General features: G+C 54.1%; 1 protein-coding gene across 2 annotated transcripts; it reads left to right on the plus strand.

The window, feature by feature from the left end:
- The first annotated feature begins 3,049 nt into the window (after positions 1 to 3,049).
- LOC103284292 (cytochrome P450 2S1) lies at positions 3,050 to 15,185 on the plus strand. 2 transcript variants are annotated; one of them, XM_008139569.3, is made up of 9 exons: positions 3,050 to 3,393; positions 4,489 to 4,654; positions 6,492 to 6,641; positions 7,050 to 7,210; positions 7,359 to 7,538; positions 9,673 to 9,814; positions 11,130 to 11,317; positions 13,792 to 13,933; positions 14,016 to 15,185. In XM_008139569.3, exons 1-9 carry the CDS (start codon positions 3,211 to 3,213, stop codon positions 14,195 to 14,197), a joined length of 1,494 nt encoding a protein of 497 aa, XP_008137791.2. In that variant the 5' UTR covers positions 3,050 to 3,210; the 3' UTR covers positions 14,198 to 15,185. The 2 variants fall into 2 exon arrangements, with proteins under 2 accessions (XP_008137791.2, XP_054567317.1); XM_054711342.1 differs by lacking the exon at positions 6,492 to 6,641.
- The last annotated feature ends 1,186 nt before the right edge of the window (positions 15,186 to 16,371 follow it).

The following is a 16,371-nucleotide window of genomic DNA, read 5'->3' on the forward strand; positions in this document are numbered from 1 at the left end:
GCGTCTAAATAACTAAAAACAGGCGAATTAGCTAATTTGTCAATTTTCTAACATATGCATTTGGAAAACCTACTTTATTATAAAACAGGCTTTTGGCTTTAACAGACACCCCACTACCTGAATTAATCCATTATATGGAGGTTTCACTGTAGTTCAACTGCCTGGCATAGGGACTATTCTCAATAACACTAGAATACTTCCGATGGGAAGGCCGGTGGGCTCAATGGTTAGAGTGACACACACACACACACACACACACACACACACACACCCATCCCTAGGCACTGAAGGGTAGAGGGTTCAGTTCCTGGTCAAGGGCATGTACCTGGGTTGCAGGGTCCTCTGTCTTGAGGCTTTATCTCTCTCTTGCAGACAGGAATCTTATGGGAGGTCTCAGGGAGGGTTTCAGTGGAACAGTCATCAGTTTCTAGGTGCGCTCCTTCAGGGTCATGCTCTCCACTGATTGGTCAGTGTTAGGGCAGGAGGTCATCAGTCACTGCAGCTGGTCCTGGCGTCAGCCACCTGGTTTTTCTGCTTTTCTGGTCCTGGAGCTGAAATATTATCTCTAGGGAGGTGACCTTCTGTATCTGCTATAAATTGCTGTCAGTTTGTTCAGCTACCTATCTCAGTTTCCCTATTCTACTTGTCCTGGCTTACTGGCCTATCTCAACCTCACTGACCTCATCTCCTACATTCAATCTTTACACATCAAATATTACTGAGTATCTCTTGTGTGCCAGGCACTGCTCGAGACCCCAGGAATACAGCTTTGAACCAAACAACATGGACCGGCATTGTAACCATCTTCTTCAACAAGCCCATCCCCCCGGCAGGCCTTTGCACTCCCTGAAATTATCTTTTTCCCCCATTGATTTTTAGAGAGAGTGAAAGGGAGAGACAGAAAAACATCAATGGGAGAGAGACACATCGATTGGTTGCCTCCCAAAAACACCCTGACCCTGACTGGGGCAGGGATCAATTCCGCAACCCAGGTACGTGCCCTTGATGGGGAATTGAACCCTTTGGTTCCAGCGCTGACACTCTAACCACTGAACACACCAGCCATGGTCAGGACCATCTTAATTTATGACTTCATTTGCCTGTGGATAAGAGTTCAGGGAGGAGGCGGGGCCCATTTCTCTGTTGCTCAGAGCTGCATCCCTAGGTCTAAAAGAAAGTCTTGTTTGTAGTTAGACCTCAATAACAATTAGTTGAAAGAATATTAGCTAACATGCCTTTAACACTTGTTCTATATTCACCTGGCCCTGTTTTATTTATTTTTTATTTTTTAAAATATATTTTATTGATTTTTTACAGAGAGGAGGAGAGAGGGATAGAGAGTTAGAAACATCGATGAGAGAGAACATCGATCAGCTGCCTCCTGCACACTCCCTACTGGGGATGTGCCTGCAACCAAGGTACATGCCCTTGACCAGAATCGAACCTGGGACCCTTCAGTCTGCAGGCCGACACTCTATCCACTGAGCCAAACCAGCCAGGGCATCACCTGGCCCTGTTTTAAATTGTGTACACACGTGTACCTACCTAATCTTGAAAACTATCCCTATTTTACAAGCGTTAACAAAGGGACAGAGAAGCTAGGCTGTGAACTGTCAATATAAGAAGTATTCAAACCTATAGAGAATCTTTGTGAGTTTATTTGAGCCAAACTGTCAACAATTGCCGGGAAGCAAAAACTCAACGGATTGAGATAATGCTCCAGAGAGTGGCAGTTTTACATCTTATTTTATACATTGCAGTCAAAAGAGAAGACTTAAGTGGGTTACAGGAAATTCATTTGTGATTAAAGAGATGGGAGAAAGCAAAGCGGGGAAACCTCTGGGATTGGATAAAAAGTAAAATGGCCCTAACCAGTTTGGCTCAGTGGATAGAGCATCGGCCTTGGGACTGAAAGGTCCCAGGTTCGATTCTGGTCAAGAGGGCATGTACCTTGGTTGCGGGCACAGCCCCAGTAGGGGGCGTGCAGGAGGCAGCTGATGGATGTTTCTCTCATCGATGTTTCTAACTCTCCCTCTCTGTAAAAAATTAATAAAATATTTTTTTAAAAAGTAAAATGACAGACACATACTTTCTTTACACAGGTGGTACAGGATCATTAACAGTCCACAATGAACAGAACAATCAATGAAAGGATTTATGGTCTCCAGAAAAGGGGAGTTACCCTGACATTCCAAAGGTATGCTATCCCAGGGGGGAGGGGGTTGATGACAAATATGTGATACCTTAATCAATAAAGTAATTTTTTAAAAAAAAACAAAGGTATGCTATCCCAGATGCAAAAGATAGGCAGGCTGAGTTAAGGACAAGTTTGACTTTGGTCAGGGAAGGGTCTAGCCTAAGACCTGACTACCTGCCATAAACTGCTTTTAGTTAAAAAGTTTTCATTTCAAACCCTCCTTTGTGGTTACTGTAGGCCTCTGAGTTTGCAAGGCTGCCCCAGAGTTTGTCAGGTGAGCAGGTGGCCCCTTCTTGTCCGCAGAACTCAGGCAGCCTGGCTTCAGACTTGATGGCCCTCACCACTCTACATACCGCTCAAAAAATGAATGATCCAGCCGACCCTTCAGACTGGCCTGGGTTCGAATCCCAGCTCTGTCGCTTGTTAGCTGTGTGGCCTAGGGTTTACCTCTCTGAACCTCCCATTCTTTACTGTGAGAGGTCAAGCCCCTCCTCCCAGTTCGCGGTGAAGAGGTCCGGTGCCGGAGGAAACTGGCTCAGAGACACCTTGCGGGCACGCACAGGCAAACACGAAGGGAGCTGCCCGGACGGCTGGGAGCGTCTGGGAGCTGGACCCTGATAACAATGAAAAGGGAGGTGGGACCTGGGGGGATGGCAATGGCGAGGCGAGGCGGGTGGGGGGGAGGGGGGGAATGCAGGGGGGCGGGGGTGATCACCGCCAGGCTCCGGGTGTGGCCTCCCAGAGGCTGCCAAAGTCTCGGCTTCCAGGTTCCCACAGTTTGTCCACGCCCTTGCTTGGGGCCCAAGGCGCTGTCTCCGCCCCCCGAAAGTGAGAGACTGAAGAGACACCAGGCGGCGGCGGTGGTCTGGGAGAAAGAAACCTGGCGGCGGGGAGAGAGTCCTGCCGGGAGGCACGAGTGGGGAGCTAGCTGCCCCGCCTCCCCGCACCTGCCTTAGCGGGGAAGGGAGCGGCGGGGAGCGTCCGGGAGCCGGGGAAGGAGCCAACCTGCGGAGATGGAGGCGGCCGGCACCTGGGCGCTGCTGCTGCTGCTGCTGCTGCTGCTGCTGCTGCTGCTGCCGCTGGCGCTGCCCGCGACCCGGACCCGAGGTCGCCTGCCCCCCGGCCCCGCGCCGCTGCCGCTGCTGGGGAACCTCCTGCAGCTCCGGCCTGGGGCGCTGTACGTGGGGCTCTTGCGGGTGAGGAGCGGCGGGGTGCCCTGGTTAGGAGGAGGGTTGCGGGGGGAGGGCCAGGGCCAGGACAGGGAGGGGGCTGCGAGGAGAGAAACCGGAGTGGCGGGCAGAGAGGTCTTCGGGGGTCCTAGGGAGGAGGCCAGCCCGGGTCCCAGGCAGAGGGGCCGCGGGGCCCTGGGGTGGGGCGGGGGCAGGGGCCCAGGACCGGGCGTTGCCTGGGGAGAGATGGGGCAGAACTGTGGAGCGGGCCAGGAGCAGGGAAGCGGGATCCCGGAGCAGGCGGGGGGGGGGGGGGGGTGTCCCAGGGCAGAGGAGCCTTCAGAATCCTGGGGCGGCGGGGAGCGGGCAGGGAGGCTGGGAGCCGGGAGAGACGCTGATAGTGCGATGGTGTTGGGCTTGTCCCGGGGGAGGAACCGCTGGGGAGATACCGGTGAGCTCTCCTAAGGACGGGCAGAGGAGAGGAAGGGGTCCCTGGGCGGGGGAGTGGAGGCAGAGGCTGCAGGCTTCCAGGAATCTGCCTGCAGAGCACAGAGGGGTGGAGGTGAGGGGCAGGTGGAGCTGCGAGCTCCTGGGACAGAGAAGGGTAGGAGGGCAAGAAAGAGCGTGAGGCGGTCCCAACCTTTGGGGGGTGGGGAGCGGGTGGGAGAAGCCAGAGGCTCCCCATTCCACAGGAATCGGGGCGCCTTCCAGGCATGGGGGGGGCGGGGGGGCGGTGTCCTGGGGAGGGATGGTAGATGCTCAGCAGTCTGTGCTTCAGAAGTTGAGGATTTAGCAGCGGCAGAAAAGGGTGGCTGCGTGGTGGGTGCGGAGAGTGGAGGAGCTAATGGGAGGCCAGAGCTGCAGCTACCCACGTCTGCTGCCTCGCGCCTGAACTGGGAGGGGAGGGGAGGGGAGGGGAGGGGAGGGTTCTGGGTTGCCCCAAGTCAGAAGTTAGGCTCTGCAGGAGGTGAGAGGATAGCGGCTGGCCAGGGCTGGGGGGAGAGTTTGCAGACCTGGGGAGGGGGGGTAGTTTCTAGCAGGTGGCCCATGCAGCGACAGGGGCCAGGACGGAGACTTGGAGACTGGAAAAGGCACCACCCCCTTTTCTCTCCCTGCCCGCAGCTGAGTAAGAAGTACGGACCGGTGTTCACCGTGCACCTGGGACCCTGGCGGCGCGTGGTGGTCCTGGTTGGGCACGAGGCTGTGCAGGAGGCCCTGGGAGGTCAGGCGGAGGAGTTCAGTGGGCGGGGGATGTTGGCAACCCTGGACCCCACCTTTGACGGCCATGGTGAGTCATGAGTGGAGCCTGCTTCCGCGTGCTTGTGACCTTCCTGCGGGGGGGGGGGGGGCGGGGGGGGGCGTAGTGTCGCTGGGCCTCTGTTTCCTCACCCATAAAATGGGATGATAATAGTGCCTGGACAGGGGGTCGCAGCGAGGACTGAATGGGGACTGGGCTTTGCACAAAGCCAGCACTCGGTAGTCACCAGGGTGCGGGAGGGTTATCTCTGGTCCAGGTGCAACCCCCAGGGCTGGGAGGGAGGGGCAGACTTTCGAGGCCCTGGGCCTTAACTGATGTGTAAACACCAAATGTAGAAACCCTTATCTGTGCTGAGGCTGAACGCCAGAGTCCCGCACAGCAGGGACTAAACAGCCCGGCCTGGCTCCCCCTCAGAGCCTCACCCGTGGGCAGACAGACCTGTCACCAGAAAGTGACCGTCTGGAGAGGTCCGGAATGAGGGAGGGGCCGGCAGAGGGGTCAGGGCCAGGATGGGGGAAGCCCTGGGACTCTAGGAATAGGAGGAGGCTCTTGACCCAGCCTGCTTGCTGGGGGTGTCTTCCTGAAAGGCGGGGTATCTGAGCGGAGACTCACGGAGTGAGCGGGAAAGGTATTCCTGGTGGAGACCAGCAGCACAAAAGCATGGACGTGAGAAGTGCTCACCCATTCGGCTGACAAGTTTTCATTATGCCTGGTCCTGCACTGGGTACTGGGGATACAGAGGTAGCTGAGCTAGATGAGGTGTCCCCCTTACAGTGTGGGGGGAGAATGGGAGAAATCTGGGAAGGCTTCTCAGAGATGACATTCGAGTGGAGACGTGAAGGACCAATGGAGTTAGTTCAGGGAGGAAGGAGAGCTGAGCGATCCAGGCAGGGGGGACAGGCGTGTAGAGGGGGAATCCTGACACCTCTGAGGAAGTGAGAGAAGGCAGTGCGATTGTAGCGGGATGAGTAAGGAAGCTGAAGTTAGCAGCGTCAGGTCATGCAGGGCCTGAGTCCTGCCACCGCGTTTGGGCTTTGGGTTTTCTGGAGGAGCAATAGATATTAAGCAGAGAAAGGATACAGAGTTAGAAAGGTCCCTGATTGCTGTGTGGGAACCCAGGGAGGGGACTGGGCTGGATCATGGCTGGGCCTTGGGGTTGGAATGGCGGGGGGGGGGAGGCATGGAGAGGAATCCATGGCTCCAAACAGGGGTGGGGGTGGCGGGGCTAAGAACAGGGAGGAGGAGAGATGCTGAGGCCAGTTGGGGACACTGTGGAGGGGTAGGTGGGTGGGGGGATACCTGGGTGGTGGCATCCTAGAGGCCAATACAGGCCAGAATTCTACAAGCGGGAACACTGAGCTCAGAGCAGGGACGGGTCTGTCCAGGGCGGGTCTCTGAGATGAGGGCGGAAAACTGCCACTCCATCCTCTTCCCTCCCCGTTCAACCTCCAGACAACGTGGGGCAGGGACCACACAGTACTCCATAAACGTTAATGGAAGGAAGGACGAAGAGGAAGGAAGGACAAAAGTATGGGTGGGTGAAAAGAGGAGTAAAAAGAGGAAGGAAGGAAGGAAGGAAGGAAGGAAGGAAGGAAGGAAGGAAGGAAGGAAGGAGTCTTCACTCACCTGGGTGATCACAGAACAGGAGCCTGGATGATCCCAGTTACCAGCTTCTCAGGAAAATGTCACCCTGCCCCAAGGCCAGGTAGTTATTAAGCACCTACTGAGTCCTTATCTCTGGACTCGGTGGATGTGGCCTCAGGGCAGGCCCGAAGAACCCCCTCTGGGCACTTCACTGGGAGGAAGGGGTGGTCCTGGGGAATGGAGAGAGGGGCCAGTCCCTCCTTGAGTCTAGCCTCCCGTGCAGGGGTTCTCTTCTCCAATGGGGAGCGGTGGAGGCAGCTGAGGAGATTCACCCTGCTTGCTCTGCGGGACCTGGGCATGGGGAAGCGAGAAGGCGAGGAGCTGATCCGGGCTGAGGCCCGGTGTGTGGTGGAGGCCTTCCAGGCAACAGCAGGTGAGCAGGGCAGGGGCAGCCCGGGGTCCCTGGGTTCTGAGTGAGTGTGGGGGGGACCCTCCCATGACGGCTGGGCTGGGACTCTATGCACCTCCACCTCTAGCTCCTCCTTCACCTCTGTCACTGTCCTGCTGACTCCCTGAGAGAGTCTCTGTGTCCCTGGTATCATCACAGCACTTTTCTGCCTTTCTCTCTCCACTTGTTTTTCTTCCCTGTAAATTTCTCTGTCTCTCTCCTTGCCTGTTTGTCTGTGCCCCTATTTGTCTCTTTCTCTCTGTCCTTTGTTTCTCTGTCCCTGTCTGTCTGTCTCTGTCTCGGTGCCTTTCTCTTGGTGATTGTTTCTGGCCCCCCTGGAGTCGGTCCTCTCCCATTCCATCACAACACTCCTCCCTGCCCCCTCCCCACCAGGACAGCCATTTGACCCCTCCCTGCTGCTGGCCCAGGCCACCTCCAACATTGTCTGCTCCCTCACTGTGGGCCGCCGATTCCCCTACGAGGATAAGGAGTTCCAGGCTGTGGTCCAGGCTGCTGGAGGCATCCTGCTGGGGATCAGCTCCCCTTGGGGCCAGGTGAGCGGTGAGACCCCTCTCCAACCACTTTCCCCCAAACGTTCCTGCCCCCCTCTTCCAGGTAACCCTCAGAGCACCCCATCCCCCTGCCCCTCCACCCTGAGGCAGGGCCAGGCCCCATGGAAACAGCCGCCTTTCTCCCCCGCAGACCTATGAGATGTTCTCCTGGCTCCTGCAGCGCCTCCCAGGCTCCCAGACCCAGCTCCTCGGCCATGTGGGCACCCTGGCCGCCTTCGCCGTTGAGCAGGTGCAGCGGCACCAGGGGAGCCTGGACCCCTCGGGCCCTGCACGCGACGTTGTGGATGCCTTCCTGCTGAAGATGGCAAAGGTGGGGGAAGGTGGCAGTTTGGAGGCGCTCCTGAATGGGGATGGTGGCCTGGCTGCCTGCCACCCGGGTGTGTCTGTGCATGTGTGTGCACATCGCCTCTTTCTGGTGCATTGTTCTCTCTGCCTCTCCCCACCCCACTTCCTGAGTATCCAAGTCTCCTGCATTTCTCCTTTCTCCTCCCTCCAACCTCACCCCCATGCCCAGGGACCTGCCACTAGCAATGGCCACCATTGCTTCACCCCACTCCCCACCCCTGGCCCCCCTACCCACACAGGACACTTCCTGAGACTTAGCCATTTCCTTACGAAACCTTGCATTAGCCCATTATACTGATAAAGTCTGCTTTATTAATTATATAAGAACAATTTATTGTTATGTGAGAAAATGAGCATTCAGGGGACTCCTGTGGAAATAAGGAGTTTTGCATTGTACAGACTTTGGAATTATGGGAGCTATTCAGGGCCACATCCTTTGAATAAATGCAGCCACCTTGTTCATGGAGAATTTTTTCTTATCTGTGTGGCCCCAATTCTTTCTTATTTCTTTTTTTTTTTTTTAATATATTTTATTGATTTTTTACAGAGAGGAAGAGAGAGGGATAGAGAGTCAGAAACATCAATGGGAGAGAAACATCAATCAGCTGCCTCCTGCACACCCCCTACTGGGGATGTGCCCGCAACCAAGGTACATGCCCTTGACCGGAATCGAACCCGGGACCCTTCAGTCCGCAGGCCGACGCTCTATCCACTGAGCCAAACCAGTTAGGGCTCTTATTTCTTTTTAATTAAAAAAATAATTGTAGTAAAGTACACATAACATAAAATTCACCATCTTAACCATTTTTGAGTGTACGGTTCACTAGTGTTAAGTGTGTTTATATTGTTGTGCAACCAAATACTCCTTCCAACTTGCAAAGCTGAAGTGCTGTCCTCTCAACATCGCCCCATTCCCCCGGCCCCAGCTCCCGGCCAGCACCAGTCTATTTTCTGTCTTCATTACTTTGCCTTCTCTGGGTGCCTCATGTAAGTGGAACCATACAGTATTAGACCTTTTTTTTATTATTATTGATTTTTTTTACAGAGAGGAAGGGAGAGGGATAGAGAGCTAGAAACATCGATGAGAGAGAATCATCGACCAGCTGCTTCCTGCACACCCCCTACCAGGGATGTGCCCGCAGCCAATGTACATGCCCTTGACCGGAATCAAACCTGGGACCTTTCAGTCCGCAGACCGACGCTCTATCCATTGAGCCAAACCGGTCTCGGCGTATTAGACCTTTTTAACTACTTTATTTCATTTAGCATAATGTCCTCAGGTCCATCAATGTTGTAGCATGTGATGGGATTTCCTTTCTCTTTTTTTAATATATTTTTATTGATTTCAGAGAGAAAGGCAGAGGGAGAGAAAAATTAGAAACATCAATAATGAGAGAGAATCATCGATTGGCTGCCTTTTGCACACCCCACACTGAGGATCAAGCCCACAACCCAGGCATGTGCCCTGACCAGGAATTGAACTGTGAGCTCCTGGTTCCTAGGTACACGCTCCAACACTGAGCCACACTAGCTGGGCAAGGGATGTCCTTTCCTTTTAAGGCTGAATCCTATTCCATTGTATGGATAGACCACGTTTCATGTATGCATCCATCCAGCGAGAGGCCCGTGGCTTACTTCCACCTTTTAGCTACCGTGGCTCACACCACTGTGAATATGAGTGCACAAGTAATCTCTTCGAGACCCTGCTTTCAGTCCTTTTGGAGGTAAGTCCAGAAGCAGAATTGCCGGATCGTATCGTTATTCTATTTGAATTTTTCTGAGAAACTGCGATACCATTTTCCAGAGCAGCTGCCCCGTTTTCCATTCTCACCAACGGCGACCGTGGTTCCCATCTCCCCACGTCCCCACCAACACTTGTCATTTTCTCTTTTGCGTGTTTATGGTGGCCATTCTCTTTCATTTTTAAAAGCATTCCAACCAGACAGAATACTATCAAGAGCCCACATCCTGGCTTTTCCCAACATTTATTTAACCTCCTTGACCAAACTTGAAGTTGCGGGGCTGCCCCAAGCCCAGCTGGGCGGCCCCCGCCACCTGCAGGGTGTGTTCCCTGAGCCCCTCTGCCCCGTTTCTTCCAGGAGGAACGTGATCCAAACACAGAATTCACTGACAAGAACATGTTGATGACCGTAATCTATCTGCTGTTCGCGGGGACGGTGACCATCAGCACCACGGTCCGCTACACCCTCCTGCTCCTGCTGAAATACCCTCAGGTCCAAGGTAGGAAGCCTTTTCGGCCCGCCAGGCCCTGGTGACAGAAGCGAGAGCTGGAGAGGAAGAATGTTCAGGAGCGTGGGCAGCCTGAGCCAGAGCCTGGAGGTGACCATGAGCCCGGCATCTGGGGTGTCGGAGGAGCGAGAAGCGGAGGGACTGCTGGTTGTCGGATGAGGCGTAGTGAGAAATGAGGCAGGAGATGTCTCGGGGCCTTGTCCCTTGATCCTGGGCAATGGGGATCCATGGGAGGATGTTGAGCAGGGGGAGGTGGGGTCAAATCAGCATTTTAGAAAAACTCTTTGGGCTTCCATGAAGTAGGAGGGAAGCCTGGGTAGGAACCTGGGTGGGAGAGGACAGGGCTGGGTCAAGCTGTGGGGAGAAAAGAAGGGGCCACGTAGGCAGGTGGTAGAGAAGGATGGGGAGGGAGACATCCAGAGACAGGCCCAGGGCTCTGGCCAGGGGCCCGGGGGCCAGGGGGGCCACCCCGAGATGGGAACAGAAAGGATGAGAGACTGTCTGAGGGAAGACACTGAGGCCAGTTTGGGACACCTTGAGTGTGAGGGGCCTGGGACCACCTGTGAGGAGGCACCCAGGAGGGTCGGGACAGGAGATGAAAAACCAATCGGGGTCCTGAGAGCACAGGCAGGAACTGAAGCTGGGATGGTGAGGAGCAGTATAGGGCTGATAATAGGCCCCAAGGAGCCCTGACCGGTTTGGCTCAGTGGATAGAGCATCGGCCTGCGGACTGAAGGGTCCCAGGTTCAATTCCAGTCAAGGGCATGTATGTACCTTGGTTGCGGGCACATCCCCAGTAGGGAGTGTACAGGAGGCAGCTGATGGATGTTTCTAACTCTCTATCCTCTCCCTTCCTCTCTGTAAAAAGTCAATAAAATATATGAAAAAAACCCCACACTTTATAAAAAAAAAAGCCCCAAAGAACCCCAGCGTCTCACGTTGGCCAGATAAATGCTGTTGAGCCAGTGGGGTGGGCTGACCTGGAAGATGGAACTTGAGGTCCGGTGGCCTTGGTGGAATAGAGTCAGCTGTGGTTTCAGCGCTCTGGGCCTCAGTTTCCTCGTTTGGGAAATAGGGATAGATCCTGGTACCCAGCTCACAGAACTGCTGAGGGAGTTAAGACAGGAGAGAAGCAATGCCCAGCACACAGGATGTGTGGGACCCGGGCTCAGGGAGGGCTGGGGGGCTTTTCCTCTTACCCACCAGCCTCATCCCTAACCACAGCTGCTCAAGAAGATGGGGCTTCCAGGGAGAGGTCCCTACCTACCCCTCCTCTGACCTCCAGTCCTCCTCTTCTTGTGGGCAGAGCGCGTGCACGAGGAACTGACAAGGGAGCTGGGTGCTGGCCGGGCGCCAGGCCTGGGGGACCGAGCTCGCCTCCCATACACGGACGCGGTTCTGCATGAGGCGCAGCGGCTGCTGGCACTGGTGCCCATGGGGATACCCCGAGCCCTCACGAGGACCACCTCCTTCCGAGGGTACACCCTGCCCCAGGTGGGTCTGCCGTGCAGCCATGCCCAGTGGTATATCTGCCTTAGGCCTAAGTCTGTTGGTATCTGTGTCTCTCTGGCTTTTTCTGGATCTTGGTCTTTCTCTTTCTGTGTCTTTCTCCTCTCTCCTCCTCCTCCTCCTCCTCCTCCTTCTCCTCCTCCTCCTCCTCCACCTCCCCATCTCAGTTCCCGTCCCTTCATTAGAGAGCAACTTGGAGCCAGCACCACCAGAGGGCGATGTCTCCTCAGAAACCTAAGGTTCCTTCTGACAAACCGCTTCCTTCTTGAGCTTCATTGTAGTAGAATCAATCCTTGGCAGTTGCAATCCAGTCTTTTATCTGGGACCTTGGGCAAATCACTCCCCCCTCTGAGCCTCCATCTATCCCTCTTCTAAACTGGGAAAGGTAACAGTATTAACCAGGATTGCAAGGAATCTTATGAGGCTATGCTTGTAAAGCACCAACGTGGCTCTCGGTACCTGGGGGGTGGCAGCCTTGTGCATGAGGCAGCAGCAGGGACTATTGTTAACACAGTGACTGTGCAATGACAACCACTACTGATGGTGACAACAGTACTAATGATTGGGGACCTGCTCTGTGCCAGGTGTTTAAATTTCAGAGCAATCCTACACCACTAGCATGCCCATCTTACAGATGAGAACTGAGGCCTTGAAAGGTTAGAAGAGCCCTAGCTGGTTTGGCTCAGTGGATAAGAGCATCGGCCTGTGGACTAAAGGGTCCCAGGTTCGATTCTGGCCAAGAGAACATGCCTAGGTTGTGGGCTCGATCCCCCAGTGGGGGGCGTGCAGGAGGCAGCCGATCGATGGTTCTCTCTCATCATTGATGTTTCCATGTCTCTATCCCTCTCCCTTCCTCTCTAAGATCAATAAAAATATATATATATTTTTTAAAAGGTTAGAAGCCTTGCCAGGCTCACCCAGCCCACAAGTGGTCAGGGAAAGATATTAACCCAAGCCTATGCTTTAACCACTGCTATCTGCCTTTCTCTTACTTTAATAGCAATAGCATGACCCTATCTTTTCCGGTAGCCCCCTCGCCTCCCCAGCTCAGAGCCCATTAGCCAGAGTTCCTAGCAATGGAAGTCCCTCGCTCTCCTCTCACCCTACCTTCCTTCACCCTCCAACACGGTCCTGGGAACATGGCAACTCTGATCTCAGCTGAAGGGGCTGCCACTCTCCCTGAACTTGGGCAGAGGGAGCCTTTGTACACAGCCCTCACCCACCTGCCCTTGCCTTCACCCCCTGAAGACCAGAGTGGCAAAGAGCTGAACTCCAGGCCTCCAGAATCACAGCATACCTCAAAGTTTAAAACAACCCTATATTCCTATATAATAAAAGGCTAATATGCAAATTGACCCAAGGGTGGAATGACTGGTCGTTATCGCACTGACCACCAGGGGGCAAACACTCAATGGAGGAGCTGACCCCTGGTGGTCAGTGTGCTTCCACAGGGGGAGTGCCGCTCAGCCAGAAGCTGGGCTCATAGTGGGGAGCAGGCCTAAGCTGGCAGTCGGGCATCCCCCAAGGGCTCCCAGACTGGGAGAGGGCGCAGGCAGGGCTGAGGAACGCACCCCCCCCCCCCGCCCCCTGCCCAAGTGCACAAATCTCGTGCACCAGGCCTCCACTTTAAAAATAACAAGCTCTGGCTCTAGCCGGTTTGGCTCAGTGAATAGAGCATTGGCCTATGGACTGAAGGGTCCCTGGTTCGATTCCCAGTCAGGGCACATGCCTGGGTTGCAGGCTCAATCCCTCGTAGGAAAAGTGCAGGAGGCAGCTGATCAATGATTCTCCCTCATCATTGATATTTCTAACTCTCTGTCCCTCTCCTTTCTTCTCTGAAATCAATAAAATATGTATTAAAAAAAATAAAAATAGCCCTGGCTGTTTTGGCTTAGTGGATAGAGCATTGGCCTGTGGACTGGAGGGTCCCGGGTTCAATTCCAGTCAAGGGCACATGCTCAGGTTGCAGGCTCGATCCCCAGTGGGGGGTGTGCAGGAGGCAGCCGATTGATGATTCCCTCTCATCATTGATGTTTCTGTCTCTATCTCCCTCTCCCTTCCTCTCTGAAATCAATAAAAATATAATAAATAAATAAATAGAAATAACAAGCTCTGCTGTGTCAAATGTTGCCTTGGGCAAGTTGCTTAAGTTCCTTGGGCCTCAGTTTTCCCATCTTTAAAATGGGGATCATATTAGTCACTGCTTCCTAGGCTTGTTAAAACCTATAGTGAGTTTATGTGTATGTGTGTGTGTGTGTAAGCGGAAGACATGTACCAGTTACATGTGGGGTAATATACACAAAATGCTTACTAAACTGCGTGGCCCATAATAAGCTTGTTACATGTCGATGCTATTACGTTTTGTGAACTGGCGTCCGCGACAGTGCAGATTCCCGCGCTCTGCCGGCCAGAACCTGGTGGTGGAAGGTATTTGTGGTTCTGTTATGATTTCCCCTCAGGGCACTGAGGTCTTCCCACTCCTGGGCTCTGTCCTGCATGACCCCGAAGTCTTCACGCAGCCAGAGGAGTTCAACCCAGGCCGATTTCTGGATGCAGATGGAAGGTTCAAGAAGCAGGAGGCATTCCTGCCCTTCTCCTTAGGTATCTACTGGGCTGGCTCCCGCCCACCCACCGGCTGGGGTGTGCGGAGGCTAGCCCAGCCCCATCTCCCTCTTCCCTCCAGGGAAGCGCGTCTGCCCTGGGGAGGGCCTGGTTCGAGCAGAGCTGTTCCTTCTCGTCACCGCCATCCTGCAGGCCTTCTCCCTGGAGAGCCCGTGCCCAGTGGGCGCCCTGAGTCTCCAGCCAGCTGTCAGTGGCCTGTTCAACGTCCCTCCAGCCTTCCAGCTGCAAGTTCGGCCCCGCTGACCTCCATCCCACCCCATCGTGTGGAACAAATGAAGGAGAGGGTATGGGGAGGTAGCAGCCTCGACCTTGGGCCTGGACGTGACTGTGTCCAGAGCCTTGTCTACACCACGGGAACCCACACTCACACACCTGGAGTTGTTTTTTGAGAGTCAGTCACACAGATACGCGTCCACAGGGCCACACTCACTGAACCGCACACCCAGACACAACCACGAGGCCACTCAGCCACACAAGCTTTCTATAGACCTAAACTCAGTCTTTCTGGAGTCATAGCCACATGCCCAGATAACCCACCAGCGTGCATACAACGTAAGTCCCCTGGACTCACAGCCCATGTGTGGGCGTTCAGCTGCCACCAAAACCGCCACCGTGTTCTCGGCCCACAGGCCCTCTTCACTCCTCACACTTAACAGGTCCACCGTCTGTAGGAGCCTGGAGCAGGGAGTATGCACCTTCCTGGGTCATGTCACCTCGCAGAGAGACTGTCCTCAGCCCTCCAGCGACCACACCTTATGCAGGCACGTGACTCACCAGCCACGCGCTCCCAACCACTGGGCAACACAGCCAGCTCATACCTGGCCTCGTCCTGACCCCCAGATATCTTCCTGCTGAGAGAGTCACCCCCTGGCCTTCGCACCTTCAGCCTTCAAGGACCCTTTCCAAGCACCCTGGTCCCCAAATTCTCCCAAATACGAACCTACCCCCATTGTGCCGTTAAGCACACAGAGCTGGAACCAAGTAAACTAGGACGCATGGGGACCCTCGGACCAGATTGTCTAACCATGTTGAAAGGCTCTCCTCAACACACACTGACCCACCGTCCCTACTCCAAGTCCCATGTAGAAACGGGGGAAGGGGCTAGAGGAACAAGTGGGGGACAGATTCCAACTCCCAGTGTCAGGGAAGAGACCAGATCTGCTGGCCTTGTGACTCGAAGGTCCCTGTTTTGTAATAAAAGTTTGTTTCTGGCCTGTGGGCCAGCCCCGTGGCAGAGCCTGGTGTGTGTGTGTGTGTGTGTGTGTGTGTGTGTGTGTGTGTGTGTGTGTGACAGTGTCTGACATTGTGAGTAAGGGGCGGGGATGGGGGCGTCCACCCCTCCCTGGAGGCTGGGCGGGAGCTGAAAAACATGGCCCCCGCCCACCCTGGCTGTTGACATCACTACCAGATGTGGGGAGGAGGGGCCTGTCCTGGGCTTACTTCCCGGGAGGCTGAGGGGGGGTGGGGGGAGAAGGTAACCTCCGAACAGCTGGCCTGGACCCTGGACAGGGTGGGCCTCAGCCAGGGAAAGCCTGAAAATGGCCCATCCAATCCCTGGGAACTCCCATCTAAAAGCAGATTCTGGAACACAAGCCCTAACCCTACTTCCGCTCTTTTAAACCCTTTCCCTCCTGCCTTCTTTAAGAAACCAGAAACATCGTTCCATTTGCTAGTTAGCAAGGAAGTTTTCAAACACAAAAGTAGACTAGCACCAGGGGTCCTCAAACTTTTTAAACGGGGCCAATTCACTGTCCCTCAGGCCGTTGGAGGGCCGGACTACAGTTTAAAAAAAACTATGAACAAATTCCTATGCACACTGCACATATCTTGTTTTGAAGTAAAAAAACAAAACGGCAAAAACACCCGCATGTGGCCCGCGGGCCGTAGTTTGAGGACGCCTGCGAGTATGATCACCAAGCTCATTTAGTAACCATCACCTTCCTGCTTTTTATTTCATCCACTTTTCTGCTGGTTTTATGACAATTTTCAAAATTCCAAATTCCAGTAAAGCTGAGGGAATTATTGGGGAACTGCCATGTGCCCCTGGGTTCAGTTTGCTTTAGTACATTTCTCTCCACCTGTCCATCCAGCTCCTTTTTCTAGGAATTTCAAAGTAACTTGCCAACAGTTTATCTGACCCCTGAATGCTTTAGCAATGCATGTATCATTAAAGTTGTTTTTTTTTTAATTTATTGATGTTAAAGCAAGAGAGGACAACGACTTGTTGTTTCACTTATCCATGCATTCATTGATTAATTCTTGGATGTGCTCTGACCTGGCATCAAACCTGCAACCTCGGTGTATTGAGACAATGCTCTGACTGACGGAGCTGCCCAGTCAGGGCCTAAAGTTTTGCGTTAGGGTTTTTTTTTTCCCCCCTGATGTGATCACTTTATTTTTTGGCTTAATTTCTATCG

The sequence above is a fragment of the Eptesicus fuscus genome, chromosome 21, assembly GCF_027574615.1.
Source record: "Eptesicus fuscus isolate TK198812 chromosome 21, DD_ASM_mEF_20220401, whole genome shotgun sequence".
Lineage (NCBI taxonomy): Eukaryota > Metazoa > Chordata > Mammalia > Chiroptera > Vespertilionidae > Eptesicus > Eptesicus fuscus.

Excerpts from the sequence above, each read along its gene's own strand:
- LOC103284292 (XM_008139569.3), top strand. The coding sequence starts at position 3,211 with ATGGAGGCGGCCGGCACCTGGGCGCTGCTGCTGCTGCTGCTGCTGCTG. Across the intron at positions 6,642-7,049 it reads GGCCTTCCAGGCAACAGCAG|GACAGCCATTTGACCCCTCC; the intron begins GTGAGCAGGGCA and ends CCTCCCCACCAG. Across the intron at positions 11,318-13,791 it reads GAGGGTACACCCTGCCCCAG|GGCACTGAGGTCTTCCCACT; the intron begins GTGGGTCTGCCG and ends ATTTCCCCTCAG.